This window comes from Condylura cristata, unplaced genomic scaffold (genome assembly GCF_000260355.1).
Source record: "Condylura cristata isolate star-nosed mole 26May11 unplaced genomic scaffold, ConCri1.0 scaffold00024, whole genome shotgun sequence".
In the NCBI taxonomy this organism is placed as follows: Eukaryota; Metazoa; Chordata; class Mammalia; order Eulipotyphla; family Talpidae; genus Condylura; species Condylura cristata.
Genome location: NW_004567125.1, coordinates 2338980 through 2353782, shown reverse-complemented (window position 1 = coordinate 2353782; position 14803 = coordinate 2338980). Strand labels below are relative to the sequence as shown.

At 56.8% G+C, this 14803-nt stretch overlaps 1 protein-coding gene across 3 annotated transcripts in view; it reads right to left on the bottom strand.

The window, feature by feature from the left end:
- The window catches only part of GTF2IRD1 (GTF2I repeat domain containing 1), an 89788-nt gene that overhangs the window by 56975 nt on the left and 18010 nt on the right, over positions 1-14803 (bottom strand). For all 3 annotated transcript variants that reach the window (XM_004688304.2, XM_012729234.1, XM_012729235.1), the window contains exons 2-4: positions 6289-6417; positions 3718-3859; positions 1312-1467 (exon numbers count right to left, since the gene is read on the bottom strand). In XM_004688304.2, the coding sequence (XP_004688361.1) occupies positions 1312-1467; positions 3718-3859; positions 6289-6411 (421 nt within the window). In that variant the 5' untranslated portion in view covers positions 6412-6417. The remainder of the gene's footprint in view (positions 1-1311; positions 1468-3717; positions 3860-6288; positions 6418-14803) is intronic.

Sequence of the window (14803 nt, the reverse complement as noted above, 5' to 3'; positions counted from 1 at the left end):
ACTGTATCCTAGGCCGGGGCTCTCCTGTCAAGGGGGTATCCTGCGTCTCTGGCCATTCTCTTCTCCACTGCTGCAGGGCGTGTAGGGGAAAGCAGGGCGGGGCTGTGGGCGGGGGAAGAGAACAGAGACTGAGAAGAGGTGAAGGGGCCGGGGGCATCCGGAGTGAGGGATCTGCGGCCAGGAACTCTCGCTGCCCTTCCAACTCAGAGCCAGAAGAGGCTCCTCACCTCACAGCCTTTTATTCTGTTTCAGATGGGTAAGCAGAGTGGGGTGCCCTGTAGTTGGCAAGTGTCTGCAGTGGCACTGCCAACCACCTGCCGAGTTGGCCAGCGAGCCCTCTCAGGGCTGTGGGGTTCGCGACACCCCAGTCAGCTTCTCCAGCCATCCAGACAATAGCAGGAGTTCCCTCACACACCTCTGCTCCACAGAACCGAAAGCTCCAGTAGGGAAAGGAATAAAACGAGTCAGAAATCACGAGGCCGGACGCCCAGGGACCAAAGGGGCTGGCCCAAGGTCACCTAGAGAGTGTGAAAGCTACCGCCGGACCGTGAGCCCTGCAACCTAACATGCCCAAGGGAGGCCAGGACTCTTCTTCTCTGCCCCGGCAGGAAGGACTTGGGCCACCAGTTAGCCTTCATTCAACAGACACCCTCTGAGCACCCGGCGCCGCTGAGGCGTGAGCAGCAGGCAGAGTCCCTGATCCCAGAGAACGTCTGGGTCAGTGCGGGACTGGGCTAGGGACCAGCGTGATCCTAACCCAAATGGGGGGAGGGTTCCTGGGGGTGGGCCTTACAGGATACTGTGGCTCCTCCTGACAGAGCAGGGAGCCACCCAGAGGCACAGCAGCACCAAGGGGAGAAGTGTGAAGTGAAGCGGTACTCGCTGGAGGGAGCACAGCTGGAGAGGGACCACGTGGGGCCTCAGGCACACTCAGGGTGACAGGGAGTCCCCTCAGGCCTCAGAGGAAAGAGCTTTACAGTGCTTTGGGAAGATGCCCTGGGTCGCACAGCATGCAGGGGCAGCAGCGGGCACCCGGCCTAGAAGCTGGAGACCAAGGAGCACCTAGGGTCATGGCCAGGCAGGAGGGGGCAGTGACCTGGGCCGGGCAGCGGGCCAGGCTCAGGAGGCAGGGCCGGGGTGGAGCACCCACTCTGGGACGCAGGATGAGGGGTGGCTGGGGAGCAGTGCCCCGTGCCTGGAAGCTCTTGCCCAGTGCCTGTAATGGGGCAAGAGATGGGGGCTTCCCCATCTGGGTGGGGCTGGGGCTCCCACCCACCCGGGGGCCCCGAATGGAATGAGGAAGGATCTTACTATAAAGAACATCAAACACCTCCTCTACCATCTTCCGCAGGAGGTACACATCCGAGCCGTGTTCCAGGGAAGATCGCGGGATGTTCCGGCCGCCACCCTCACCCCGCAGCACCTTCTTGGGGTGCTCTGCCTCCGGCTCCTTCCACGGGGGCCCTCCTGTGGGACACAGCAGGTGGGGCCATGGTGAGCACCTGTCTTGTCACTTCCGCTCAAGCTGGCCTATCCTTGCCGTGTGCTGGGCCCCGAGGGTGGCCAATGAATGAATGAATGATTGATAAGTAAGCAAGTCTCACCCCAAACAATCTGCTCAGGGCTGGGGTGGGCATCTCAGAGTGCCCAGTGTCCAGGATAGGGCCTGGGTCTCAACCCTGGTCACCTCTAATCTGTTGCGTGACCTTGGGCAAGTTCCTTCCCTCCCTGGGCCTTAGTCTGTGAGCTCTCGTTGGAGGCCAGCTGGCCTGGCTCAGAACTGGGACTCAACAAACGTCCGCTCCGTCCGCCTCTTTTTGTGTTCAGACACGAAAGGTGTCTTAATCAGCCAAGTTCCCAGTGCAAAATGAGGAGATGACAGGAACTCCCAAGGGGCTGCAAGGAGGCAGGGTCGTGCTAGGCTGGCCAGGGCAAGGCCACAGGGAGCAGTCAGCAGGTCCTGGGGGCACATGCTAGAAACTGCACGGAGGGGATGTGAGATGGGCTGGGAGCCGCCTCCTTGCCTCAACCGTGCTCTCCTCTGGGAAGCTGGGAAGCCTGAAATAAACCAGCCGAGTTCCCGGTGCTATAAATAGTGGCTCTGCCTGGCTCCAGAAACCAGGTGCACCTTCCGCAGCCCCCCCCCCCCAGAACTTGACCTGCTGACCCCCTGCCTGGCCAACTGGGGGCCAGAGGACCCGGCACTCTCCACTTGACCTTGGGGCTTGGTCCTGCCTCCCTGCCCTGACCTTGGAGTAGACACAGGCTCTGAAGGCTGAGTAGGGAAGGGGCTGGCTGAGGAAGCAGCTGGACCCCAGGACTGACATGCGCAGGGCCTGTGAGCCACCTTCCTTGAAATGGCTGGGAGTAGGGTCAGGCCAGGCTATAGGGCGAATGCTAACAGTGGTAATGACGGCAGCTGCACTCACTGCGTGTGAAACAAGTGGCGGTCATGGCTCTAAGCATTAATCCCTTTAATCCTCAGACCCTCCCCTTCACAGGCAAGGAGGCTGAGGCCCAGGCCTGGGCAGCTGACAGCCCAGATGTGGCCCAGGCCCCTGACTCCAGCGCCTGTGCTTTTAACCCCGAGAGCTGCAGAGTTGCAGGTCATGGGCTGGTACTGAGGACAGGGCTGGCCTGACCCTGGAGGAACTCGTCCCTCAGAAAAGTGCAGCTCACTGCAAGCTGGAGCACCAGGGGCAGGTGGAAATTTAAAGCCCGGAAGCAGGCTCAACATAGCCGGGATCACAGCCTGGGTTGAGGGTGGTGCGGCAGTGTGGGGCTTGGGGTGGCAGGACCAACTAGGAATCTGGAGACCAGGAAGGCATCTGCCAGGCCAAAGAGAAAAGTAAGGAACTTCCAGGTCTGGAAACAGGGAGGGCAGAGCAAGAAAGACACACAGGGCTGGCACTGCAGCACAGTGCTGCCTGGCGGGAGCGCAAGGGACACTGGGAGGAGAAGAGAATGCAGAGGTCGGCGGGGTCGTGAGGGGCTCCAGGTAACCCCAGGGAGCAATGATGAGTTGGGGGCTTCTGAACGACCTTTCAGCCTCAGGGTACACTGCTGGTCTCTTCTGAGAGTGACCAGGACTCCTGGCAGGGCTCTGGCAATGGAGACGGAGGCATGCTGAACTTCTCTGACCTTGAAGGGGCGAGCAGGATGAGCATGGATCTCAGAACTAGAGACCTGGCCACAGCCCGCCTCCACCTCGGTCAGCCTCCTCCCTGCGTGTCCCTGACGAAGTGACCAGTGCCTTGGTTTCCCATTTGCAGCCCATGGGAGCAATCTGGGAAGGTGAACAGCCCAGCCACGGTGTGAACAGTTGATCGAGCATTTCTTATGTGTGGCGTGTCCTCAGCCACGTCCGTGGCTGCCTCTGAAGGGTGCCATCGGGACCGGAAGTTGGCATTGCAAACAGCATCTGGCACACAGAGGCGCTCAGCACCCATCAGCTGAACAGATATTCTAGGTTCTGGGCTATAACTGGACCTCAATGTCCCCTGATGTCCATGAGCATGTGAAGTGGGGGGTTCTGGGCCCAGTCTCTGCTGACTGATTCCCACAAAACTGCAGCCGACCCTGAGAGGGCCACAATGGGAAGGTTGCACGGCCCCTTCTGTCCACCATAACACAGGGCTGCCCAGTGTTGTTCAAAGGACCCACAGCTCCTGCCCTCTGGGACTTTGGGACCCTGCCCCCGGGGCCCCAGGTACTCACGGCAGAACCTGAGGAAGTCTGATTGTAGCTCCTTCCGTGCATTCAGGAACATTCTCCCCTTCTCCGTGCCCACCACAAAGGCGTTCTCATCATGCACAGCAACACAGGCCACTTCTGCGTTCAGCTTGGACAGCGCTGAGCACTGCACAGGGAGCAGAGTGTGTGAGTCAGGGGAGCCCCCTCCCCAGCACGCTCTGGGGCACGGCCAGTGCCAGTTTTGGGGTTCATGTGAGCTTCCAGTGTCTGAGCTCTGCCAGCAGCTCTGGGGAGGCCACCCCTCAACGTGCTCAGTTTCAGAATCTTCCGTGAGAATGAAAGTCCGCCCCAGCCCAACATGTTTGGTCAAGCTGGGGGAGAAGATGGGGTCACGGGGGTTGTTGGAGGCATGGGCACCTGACCACACCCCTCCTCCCCTCCCTCCCACATCCTCCTTGCCCTGGGGGGGCTTCCTGTCTTAGGCCCAGGCCCAGCCCCAGCCCCAAGGTGCCCTCCCAGTCTTGGACAGGTCCTGGACTTGGAGGACGTGGGATGAGCTCAGGAGAACCAGGCTTCACCCCCAACCAGCCATGGCCTGCTACAGAACTGGGGCAAGTCACGCCCCTCCCTGGGCCTCGGTTTCCAAATTTGTAGAATCAGGATAAGCAGCCCAGGGTTGCTACGGGCCTGGCTGTGGAGATTCAAAGAGGCCGCTGGAGGGACAGGAGCTCTAACCCAGGGCATCCCAACAGGGGTACCGCAGAGAGGTGATTCTCACAGCTCCGGGTAGAGACTGGCAGGCCCAGAGCAGAGACCCGAGCACAGGGGGCCTGCGACCAGGACCACCGGATCACAGCCTCTGACCTACCGCACCAGGAAAGCCTGCCTGCAACACTAGCAGCCTCTAGTCAGTGCCAGTGCTGGACACATGCTGGCTTTTATCCGAGTTAGGGGGTGCTCTGACAGCTGGGGAGGCAGCCTAGCCCAGGCTCCTCAAACTCTCTGGGCCATAATCACGCCTCTAGGCCAGCTCCAGTCTGAGTTGTTCTGGTAAGAACCCTGGGTCTGTTGCAGGGCGGGGGGTGTGGGTGGGGGTATAAGGGGGGGCAGGGGGGAGAATGTTCATTTCCTCTTCCTCTTCTCCAAGATTACACCAAAACCCTACTCTCCGCTTTCCAGGCAGTAATGCTGAATGGTCACAAACAAAAGTAACAGATGCATTCAATTGCTTCCAACATAGGAGTGGTCACTGGAGCAGCAGGAAATCCTTCATTGTGTGGCCACTTCTCAAATGAAGCTGAGGCCATGACCAGGAATCCACTCACCCAAAGGCACAGAGAATGAGGCCATAAGGAAATGCAGGGCCAGGGGCTGCGGCTTGGGGCTGGGGGGTCATGAATGGACAGCACTTTTGCCCAACACCCCTTAAACACTGACTAAGGGCCCTGGTCCTGGGTCCTGGAAGATGCCAGAGCCAAGTCAGTGCCACTGTCCAAGAAGCCCCAAGAAGTGCCAGTGTCACACATGAGAGTCTTCCAGGGGTGGGGGAGCCTGTTTTGTTCATTCCATTAGGATTCCCACAGGGTCACTGGCTCCCCCAGGAAGCCCTTAGACACCCCCCCCAGACCAGTGTTGTCCAAAACAACTTTCTGCACTGCCCTGTGAGGTGGCAACTAGCCACATCTGGCGACTGAGTACCACTGAGCAACTGTTTATTTTGCTTAATTCTGACTTGCTACAATTGGAGTTTAGCAGCACACGGCTGTGGCTGCAGGGCTGCTTCACTGCCTGTCAGGCCTCAACCACAAGCCAGCTCTGTGCAGGACAGGCTGGGCCCCTCCAGGAAGCTTGCTCTGCACGGGGAAGCGAGTGCACTGGCTGCTTCCTCAGGGTGCTGCCCACTGCTGGCCCCAGGCAGCCTGTGTTCTGCCTCCAGCAAGAACAGAGTAGAAGGAAGTCCTCTGTCCCTGGGGAATTGTAGGCTCTGTACCCAGGAACCCACTGTAAAAACTGGTCATGCTGTGTGACTTTAGGCAAGTTCCTGTTCTCTCTGAACTTCAGCTTTACTATCTTAAAGTGGAGACTGGGTACAACTGACTCCAGGCAAATTTTTGAACATCTGCCTATGCTCCATCACAAAAATTTCCTCCAGGAAAATGACATTATTTCTTCATTTAAGATATAATGTTGCAGGCCCAGGTATGTAAGCAAAGAAAACAGGACTGACTGAGTGGCCCTGTTTCTCTCCCAGCCCCTGATGCAGTTAGAGCTCTTGCTTTAACACTGGGGTGACAACTTTGTAAGGAGCCACTGTCCACATATTATCCACCAGGTGACCTGCTGGGAGGGAGACTTGTGACCATCCCAGGAACAGGAGTTCAATGGCAAGAGGGGACCCAAGAGACAGGAGGTGCAGAGTGAGGGCCCGGGGCAGCGTCTACGCCCAGGTTGGGTTTTCATACACCCTGTCTCATTTAACCCGCCGGCCTGGGCTGTAGACGGGGACACTGAAGCCCAGGCTTGTGGGACTGGTCACTCCCAGGCCTGGATGCGGAGGCCAGGCCCTTGCCTCCTCCCAGCAGGCTGGACACTCACCATGGAATCTAAGGCAGACACGAGGCTGGTGATGATCTCGTCTTTACGGGCGAAGGCGGAGTTCCAGCGGTCAGGCCCGCAGCCATTGGCAGGGACATCACAGCGCTTCCCCAGCAAGGCCATGGTCGCCTGGGTGGAGGGGAGGAAGAGGCAGATCTGGGCATGTGCTGCTGGCTGCACCACAGGCCGCACCTGGACCCCACTTCCCAGGCGGGACTGGTCAGGCAGGGGCCTGCCCTTGACCAGTGGGTCTAATGCGAATGATGGAATTAAAACTTTATAGAGTCTGAATACAAAGTCCACAGATGGCCCATACAGGTGTGGCCACACATGGCAAGGTAACTGAGGGGTATGCTCCATGGCATGCCCCCAAGTCCACCTGGTACCCCAGCTAATTCTTCTCACACAGGCAGCTCTGGTTATGGCTCTCTTGCTCACATACCCTCTGTGGCTCCCTATTACCCCCCATCAGCTCTTGGTTCCTCAGATTAGTCTCCAAGGTCCCTGGTCTAGACTCCTGTCCCTTGCCCAGCTTCCCTTCACAGTCTAGGTAGCGGGTACCCCAGATGCACCATCTCCCAGTTACCAAGGTCTAATCCTTACCTAAGTGCCCATCAAGGCTCCTTCAGTACCTGTAAACCAACTGTCCATTCAGCTTTTAACTGTCACCTCTGCCAGGAAGTGCCCCTTTCCACCCAGGCCTCCCATGTGTCCCCAAGCCCCTCATCACAACTCTGTATCAAGCCACAGCTCCCCAGACAAGGCCACTACCCCAAGGCCTCTTAAGCTCCGGCTGACCCCTAGGATTCAATCTCACAGGGTACAGAAAGACACCAAAGGGCAGAGACCAGGAATTCCCCAAGACAGGACTTTGCACCCTCATCATGGGGCTCTTGGAGGACAGGGCTACGGCCCACTCTGGTTAGGGCCCCCCACACCAGCCATCCAGCCCAGGCACTTGCTAGATGCAGAGGTCAGTGTCCTTCAGCTCCCCTCCCATCCCCTGCCTCTCTGGCCCCGGGACTGGGGTGTGGGGTGCGGTTTGCAAGCTGTTGCCCAGAGCCAGGACCTGCCCTGGAGAAGGAGGCTCACCCACCCAAGCAAAGGAGAGGACAGCGGGGATAGGTGGGACACTCGATTTCCTTCCTGGGCTCAGTCCCTCTAGTGTGCCCATGCCCAGTCAGACCAGTTCTGGGGAAAGAGCGGGGGCAGAGCTGCAGGCATTGAGGGAGCATGTGAGCCCTGCCCCTCTGATCTCTGCAGATGGGGTGAAGGAGTGTGCACTCCTCTGAAGGGGTGTGGCTGCCACTGCGCAGACCAACAGCCTAGCTTGGTGCTTTTTAGAAGTGAGCCAAGCCGTGACTTCTGCCGCTGCAACGGACCCTCGGCCAGTGAGGGTGGGGCCTGTGTGCCCAGCATAGCTGCACTCCCGGGGCCCAGCTCAGGGTCCGTGGCTCTGGAGGATGGACCGAGGCAGGTAGTCCAAGCCACTGACTGTGGCCTTTTGGAGGTGGTAAACGTGACAACACAGGTGTCAACCTAACAAGGGGAGAAGCGTCTGCTGTCAGTTGTGAAGCGTTCAAAGGCGTGCGGGAGGCACCAGAGTGTGGCCTGGCCTTGGTCCTGGCCCAGTCTGCTCTTGGACTATGGATAAACATTGATTTTAACAACTGGCTAGTCAGCAGTAGACTGAAATGTTCACTGGGTTTAATTCTAGATACTTATAAAATGTATTTCTTCCCCTAGGTTGCAGTGTTATAGATGTCTGAAATCTGCAGCAGTGAGGGATGCGGAAGGCCGGGCAGGCCTTGGGGCAGCCCGCAGCTGGGGCCAGGCCTTCTGTGGCGTGAAGGCCGCCCGAGGGTCTGCCCTGCGACTAACTCCAACGGGAGACCCAGCCAAGGGGGTTGCCCGCCCACCAACCCTGCCCACCAGCCCCTTGAGCCACTCCCAGAAAGGCCCTGGGCAGCCAGCCTCCCAGCTGCTGGAGTTCAAATCAAATCAGGGAGAAGCAGGAGGCACCAGACGCGATCGGGCCTGGCCTCCCGGCAGCCCCAGACGGCTGCCGGCTCCTTCCGGCAAAGGCCCTAATCCATTTAGAAAGGAACCAGGGACTCGGGGAGGGGGGGTGGCCAGGGAAGGGGGCTGGGCTGTGGGCCATCCTTGGACTTCTGGTTCTGGCCATCTGGACACCCAGAACCCTCTTGCTTAAGCCCGCGCCCCAGTTGGCAGGTGAAGAGAGGCCCTAGAAACCCCTGGGGGCTCTGAGAGAAGGCAGGCCCCTCAGGACAGTGGGCCAGGCCCTGTACAGGATGAGACCCAGGCCCAGGTCTGCCAGGGCCAACTTAACCCTGAGTATTCTTGGTAAGGTGGGGTGCATTCTAGATGGGAAAAGGGGGGAAGAGATAAACCAAAAAGCCCCTAAGAAAGCATGAAGCCTGGCAGTGAACCAGGAGGCGAGTGCAGAAGCAGCAGAAAAGCTCCCGGGGGAGAGTAGGGAAAGGGGGCTGGGGTGTCATCACTATGCACTGGGGACCCCTCGTTCCCAGAGAAACTGAATGGTTGGCTGCCAGTGGTCCAGCTGGGAAGCCAGATCCCCCACCCTTTTCTCAAGTCTCCCAGGCTTGAAAAGTGGGAGCTTGAAGGAGCGGAGAGGGAACGGGCATCCACGCGTGTTGGGGTGTCTGGATGTGACGGCAGGAGTCTGGGAGCAGGCGCACACGTGCGCACGTGTGTGAGTTAGATGACCAGTGTGAAGACAAGACTCACAGCAAGAGCAGCCTCAGGCCAGAGCAAGGGGAGCCGGCCCCTCCGGGCTGGGGAGGGGCCCTGTCTGCAGGGGCTGAGGACTGAACCAAGAAACAAAGCCACTAGTTCTCCTACAGCCAACACACCTCAGGGGTGGGGACGGAGGGGCCATGCACAGGCAGGGCCAGGCAGCCTCCTCCCCATGCCAGCGTGCCCAGTCCCCCCGAGTCAGGTTCCGAGTGCTGGAGCCCCTCCCTCCCTCCTCCTCACTTGCTGCGCCCCAGTGGCTACCAAGGGTGCTCATCAGCCTCCAGACGGGCCCCACTGGGTCAGAACAGAGCTCACCACTACCTGGCCCTCTGCAGCCCTGAGCTTGCCGCGCTGAGGCCAGGCTACCTTTGGAGAGGCTCGGGGGCACTGCTTCCTGGGCCTCCCCTCACCCCAACCCCCTAACTCCATACCTCCCGGAAATGACTTAAGACTCTACCTGCCCTCCTAGAATTCCCAGAGCCGGTGCGTTCACAGACAATCATGGGACCGTGAAATGAGGCCAGGTGGTAGAGCTCATGCAGAACAGAACTCGGGGAAGGGCAGCCCCCCCTTTCATAACAACATTTTGTTTTTTTTAGCTTTGTTTAATAGGATTCTCCCAAGGTTTCCCTGAGCTGATGACTGCTGCGATGGGTTCTGAGGGGTGATTAGGGTTTTGAGGGGTGATTACGAGTTCTCTGGAAGCACAAGGCGGGGGAGACTGCCATTTCTGTGGAGAGAGGCTCAGGCGGAATTCTTGCTTGGAGATACACAAGTGACAGGAACTGTCAGACCTCACAGCACGTCCACTCCACTGTGTCAACCTAAAGACCAGAGTGGACGCCAGGGGCCTTGCTGGAGTGGGTAAGGGGTTGGAGACAGAGGGTGGAACCGACCAGAGGCAGACCACCAGTAACACGAACACCCACCAGCTCCTGGGCCCACTTCCTCTGTGTGCCCTGGGCCTGCTGAGTAGCAGTCTGGTGCACATAATTGGGCCTGGAAGACTGTCCAAGGAGAGGCTTGTTTAACAGTTTTGGAAAAACCAGGAGACATGAAGAAGATGGGTAGGGAGGAGGGGGCACTCATATAGTGGGGTGGCCTGGCCAAAGGCACCAAGGTGCAAGTGACCTCTTATAGGGGCTTCAGTGAGTCTGGGGGGCAGGGGCTGGAACATGGCCAGATTGGGGCTGTGAACTATGCTCTGCCCCAGAGCCTGAGCCTGTACTTCAGGGGCTCCTGCTTCTGACAGGTAAACGGTCCAGCACCCTGAAGCCGCCAGGCCGGAGCAGTCGGGCAGATCTAGAGAGACCAGACCCAGCTCTTACCCAGGCCAGACACCACTCCAGCCAGCAAGGGCATTTGAGATGACCTAGCCCCCAGCCACATTTTTACTATAACTGTAGGAGAGTCCAAAGCAAGAACCACTTGGCCAAGTCCAAACTGTACAGGATCAAAGTAATCAATGGTTGTTTGACACTGCTGTTTGGGGCCACCTGCTATGCACCAATGGCAAACCAAGGCACCCCAAGGCACCCCATGCAGATGCAGGTGCATCCCCAAGGGACACTGGGGCAGTGGAGAGAGCCTGGGTATCCACATGATGTGCCTCGCCAGAACGGGTACTCAACCTGGGGACTCGTGGCAGGCACAGAAACAGTCTCCAAAAGACAGTCATGTCCCAGTTCCTGGATCCATAAAAGTCATCTCATGGGAAAACAACTTTTGCAGATGCAATTAAATGAATGCCCTTGAGATGAGGGAACTGCCCTGGATCAGCCAGGTGAGTCCTGAAGGCAGCACATGTATGTTGTGAGGAGGCAGGGGTATCTGATACACTGAAAAGAGAAAACACGAAGACAGGCAGCAGGAGCCACAGGTGCTGGCCCTGGAGACCGGCAGGAGGGACCAGGAGCCAAGGGATGCTGACAGCCAGCCCTGCAGCTGGCAGAATCAAGGCAGGCGGGCATTCCCGCCCAGTGGGGTGGGGTGGGGCTGCCCTACGGATAATTTGACTTTGACCCAGTAATACTGATTTTGATGCTGGCCACCAGAACGGTGAGAAAATAAATGCTGGCTGTTTTAAATTTAAAGTAATTTGTTACAGCAGCCTCAGGAATGAATCCAGGATTCAATCTTCCCTCCACCCCACCCACAAATCCCTGTCCACATCCTTAACCCCCTTCCTCAGACATATAATCCTTAGCACCGACCTTTGCGAGGCCGGAAAATTCTCCAACTCCTTCCCCACTGGAAACTCCAGAACCACTACTGGAAAGAGCTAGATTTTTCCAGATGCTGGGGGAGCACCTCTGACTGAAGTCTCACTGCCCTGTACACCAATTGGAGCCAGTGAAAAAAAAATACAGTCAGCCACGCAAAAGGCAAAGTCAAGAGCACACACCACCCAAACACGGCCCCCGCACCATCCGCTGCCATATGCCAGTGTTTCTTGAAAAAGCAGCTTGAGAGAACAAACAAAAAGAAATTTCTCCTTTTGGGGGGGGGGGTCGGCTCTCTCCTCCTGGCTCATATTCCATTTCCTGTCCTGGGGATGGAACTGCCCAGGGTCCTGGATTCCCGCCCCTCCCCAGGGCCCAGCCCAGGCTGCTCCTGGCAGAGAACAGAGCAGGCCCCAGGTCTCACACACACCACACCATGGTGCCTGAATGGCCAGAGCCAGGCAGGGGAGCCAGAGAACAGGGCCCCGGCCCTGGTGTGTCTGAACAGCTGCTCCAGGGCAGGGCCACACACCTCCAGACGTCTTGTTACAGGAGAAAACCCCTCAGTCTCTTTAACAAGTTACTTACAAATGAACACACTCCTAACAGTCCAGACATGTGCTCAAATGCAGATTTAACTCCCGGTGCAATGTAGTGCCACAGAAGGCAGTCAAGACTGCGGTCAAGCATGCAAGGGTCAGTCGGGCCTTGCTCCCAAGTCCCTTCCTTCCTCCCTGCTGAGCCGATGCCCCGTGTCCTGGCTGCTTGCAGCAGCAGATCTTGGCAATCTGCGGCTTTGAGGAAGGCATCCCCACCCCTGACCTAGGGCTGGCTTGAGAAGCATGCAACCCCGGCCACGGACACACAGGGGCTGCTTAGCGGATTTCCCAGCTCTTAGAAACAGAGAGAGAACAGGGGCGTCCTGCGGCTTCTGCGACAACGACAATGTGACAATGACCAGGGTCAAGAGGATCCAGCCCAGGAGACTAAGCCATCCCTTGGAAGACCAAACGTGACTGGTGGAGGAGACCCTGGGCCTTCGTGACCAGATCTGCCATTCCAGGCTTCAGGGCGGATGACAGGTGAGCCCTTCCGTGGAGATTTCTTTCCTTGCACTTTCAATCACCCATTTGCTTTTGGTCTGTTTTATTACAGATCCAGGTCCCCTTTTCCAATTGAAGGCTACAGAGCACACACCCCATTTGTGATCTACCTCCGTGAATGCAGCTGCTCAAGGCTCCGCTCCGCCTAGTGTCAGGCAGCAGCTTTAGGCAGGAGCCCCAGAGCCACCAAGTCCAGGGCAAGAGCCCCAGAGCGGCTGCCCCGAGGCTGGGCCACCATCTCCACACTTCTTGCTAGAGGAGAAAGCCAACCCAAGTCTGTTGATAGGGTTCCTTGTGACCACACGTATTGGGAACCCTATCAACGGACTCCAGGATGTACATTTTCAGACTGAGATTCATATCCTGAAATCTGTTTCGGCCCACGACCTTGTTACACTGTCTTCTTAAAGTATCTTACTATCGTTGGTGCTTCTTCATAAGTCTTCCAAGTCATTTCCGAAATAAAGTGTGAATAAAAATAAAACAATCCAGTAACTTTTGAGAGCCCTGAGGCTGGAATGGAACTGCTCAAGGAGAGACAGGGCCGCCTTGCAGAGGACTAGTTTAGTGAACACATTCTCTAGTGCCCTGAACCTGGCTTTCCTCATCTACTAAGCAGGACAAGTCAGACCTACTTCACTGCACTTTTGGGCGGATTAAATAATGTTAGTTGAATCAGAATCTATTTTCTTCTGCTTCCCCTGGAACCTACTCAAAAAGACCTGTCTCCCAGGTTCTCCTGATAAATCCCACTGTCCCTCAGCCCCTGCCTGAGAGGAAAGTCCGAGCATTGAATCAGTGTCTCCTGCCAAAGCCAGTTTCCCCCCAGTAGGAATCTGGAGGCAGAGGCCTGAGTGTTCTTCCTCGTCACACCCCACGCCGGAAGCCCCTCACAGGGGCACTGGCTTTGGTTCACCCCCAGGAGACATGGCCCACTGGGAGCACCAAGAGAAAGAACAGGCCCCTAGCAGAAACTGGCACCCCGAAAAGCTGCAAGGGGAAGCTGCCTACCTATCAAGACCTATTTAAAGAGGATCTGTGATTTATTTACTGATTTACTTTTCCTTCTGGGAAGATTCCATCTTATTATGCATTTGCAAAGCTTTTTGAGATTTATATATTTTCTTACATTGTTGTTCTGAGATTTAAGGTGAAATGGGCACAATTTGCTAAGGATCCTTCCGCAAGTCACCTGGCCCTGTGGTGGGTGGGAGGCACATGGGTAGAGGTCAGAGACAGCCCACGTTTGCTTTATGGACAAACAGAGCCCAGGTGGTTAACAGGATCTCAAGAGCAAACTATAACCACGTGGAAATAAACTCTCAGGGAATGGGAGATGAGGGTAATTTTAATGGTGTGTATTTTTACTTGAGCAAGATGAAGTTCTGTAGATCAATGGAAATGGTTGCACATGTGAAATGACTTAATACCACTGAACTGTACATTTGAAAATAGTTTAAAAAGTAAATTTGGGCCCTCCCTGGTGGCGCAGCGGGTTAAAACACAGCACTAAGAAGCTAAAGCCACTTCCGCATGAGTTCGATCCTTGCCCCAGAGGTGACCACATGGCGAGGCAGACCTCTCCTAGCCCACCCGCTGCTCCCCTCAGCAGTGTACTTTCTCTATCTGCCTGTTCTGCTCCCCTCTGTCTCTGGTGAATCCTCTCACTGCCCCTGCACTTCTGGCCTGTACCCCAGTTCTGTATGCACAAATAATCTTAAAAAAAAAATCTGTTATGTATATTTAGCCAATAGTCACATAAACAACTAAAGAAAAAAGACACGGGAAGCAGCTCTCTGCACTCTAAGCACATTGGAAGCTGGATGCGGCTTCATCCAATCAGGGAAATCGAGGCCCAGGGAGAGGTGCCCCAGAGCTCTACACGCCTGTGTGGGTTCACATCCTAGCAGTGTGTCCCCCACCCCACCCCACCCCGGGGTTCACTGCCATGCCAGTCACACAGTCTTTCCTACTCACTGGAGCAGGCCCTTTGGGAATGAAGCTTTATTTCTGTGCAAATGGGTGACAACCCAGAGGGCACCCAGTCCTCAGAGAGCTGAACAAGGGGCTGGCCTCTGCCTCCCGGCATCCGGCTCGTCCCAAAAGACCTCAGACCACAACTACACACGAACCCCAGTTGAAACTCTCAAATAGGATGAGAGAATCCAGGCACGAAAGGTCACGCTGCAGGAGTCCGTCACATGCAGCTCAGACACAGGCCGAACCCGCTGCCCTGCCAGACCAGGATGGGCTTCCACTGGGAGGGACAGCCAGGGGCAGGACAGCGGGTTTTGGGGGCCGTGAACGTCCTGCTCTTGATCTGGGAGCGGGTGCCGTGTGGTGTGGCTCCTAAAACTGTCAGGCTGCTGACTTATCGTAAGTAGCTATTCTTCTCAATAAAAAACCTTTAAC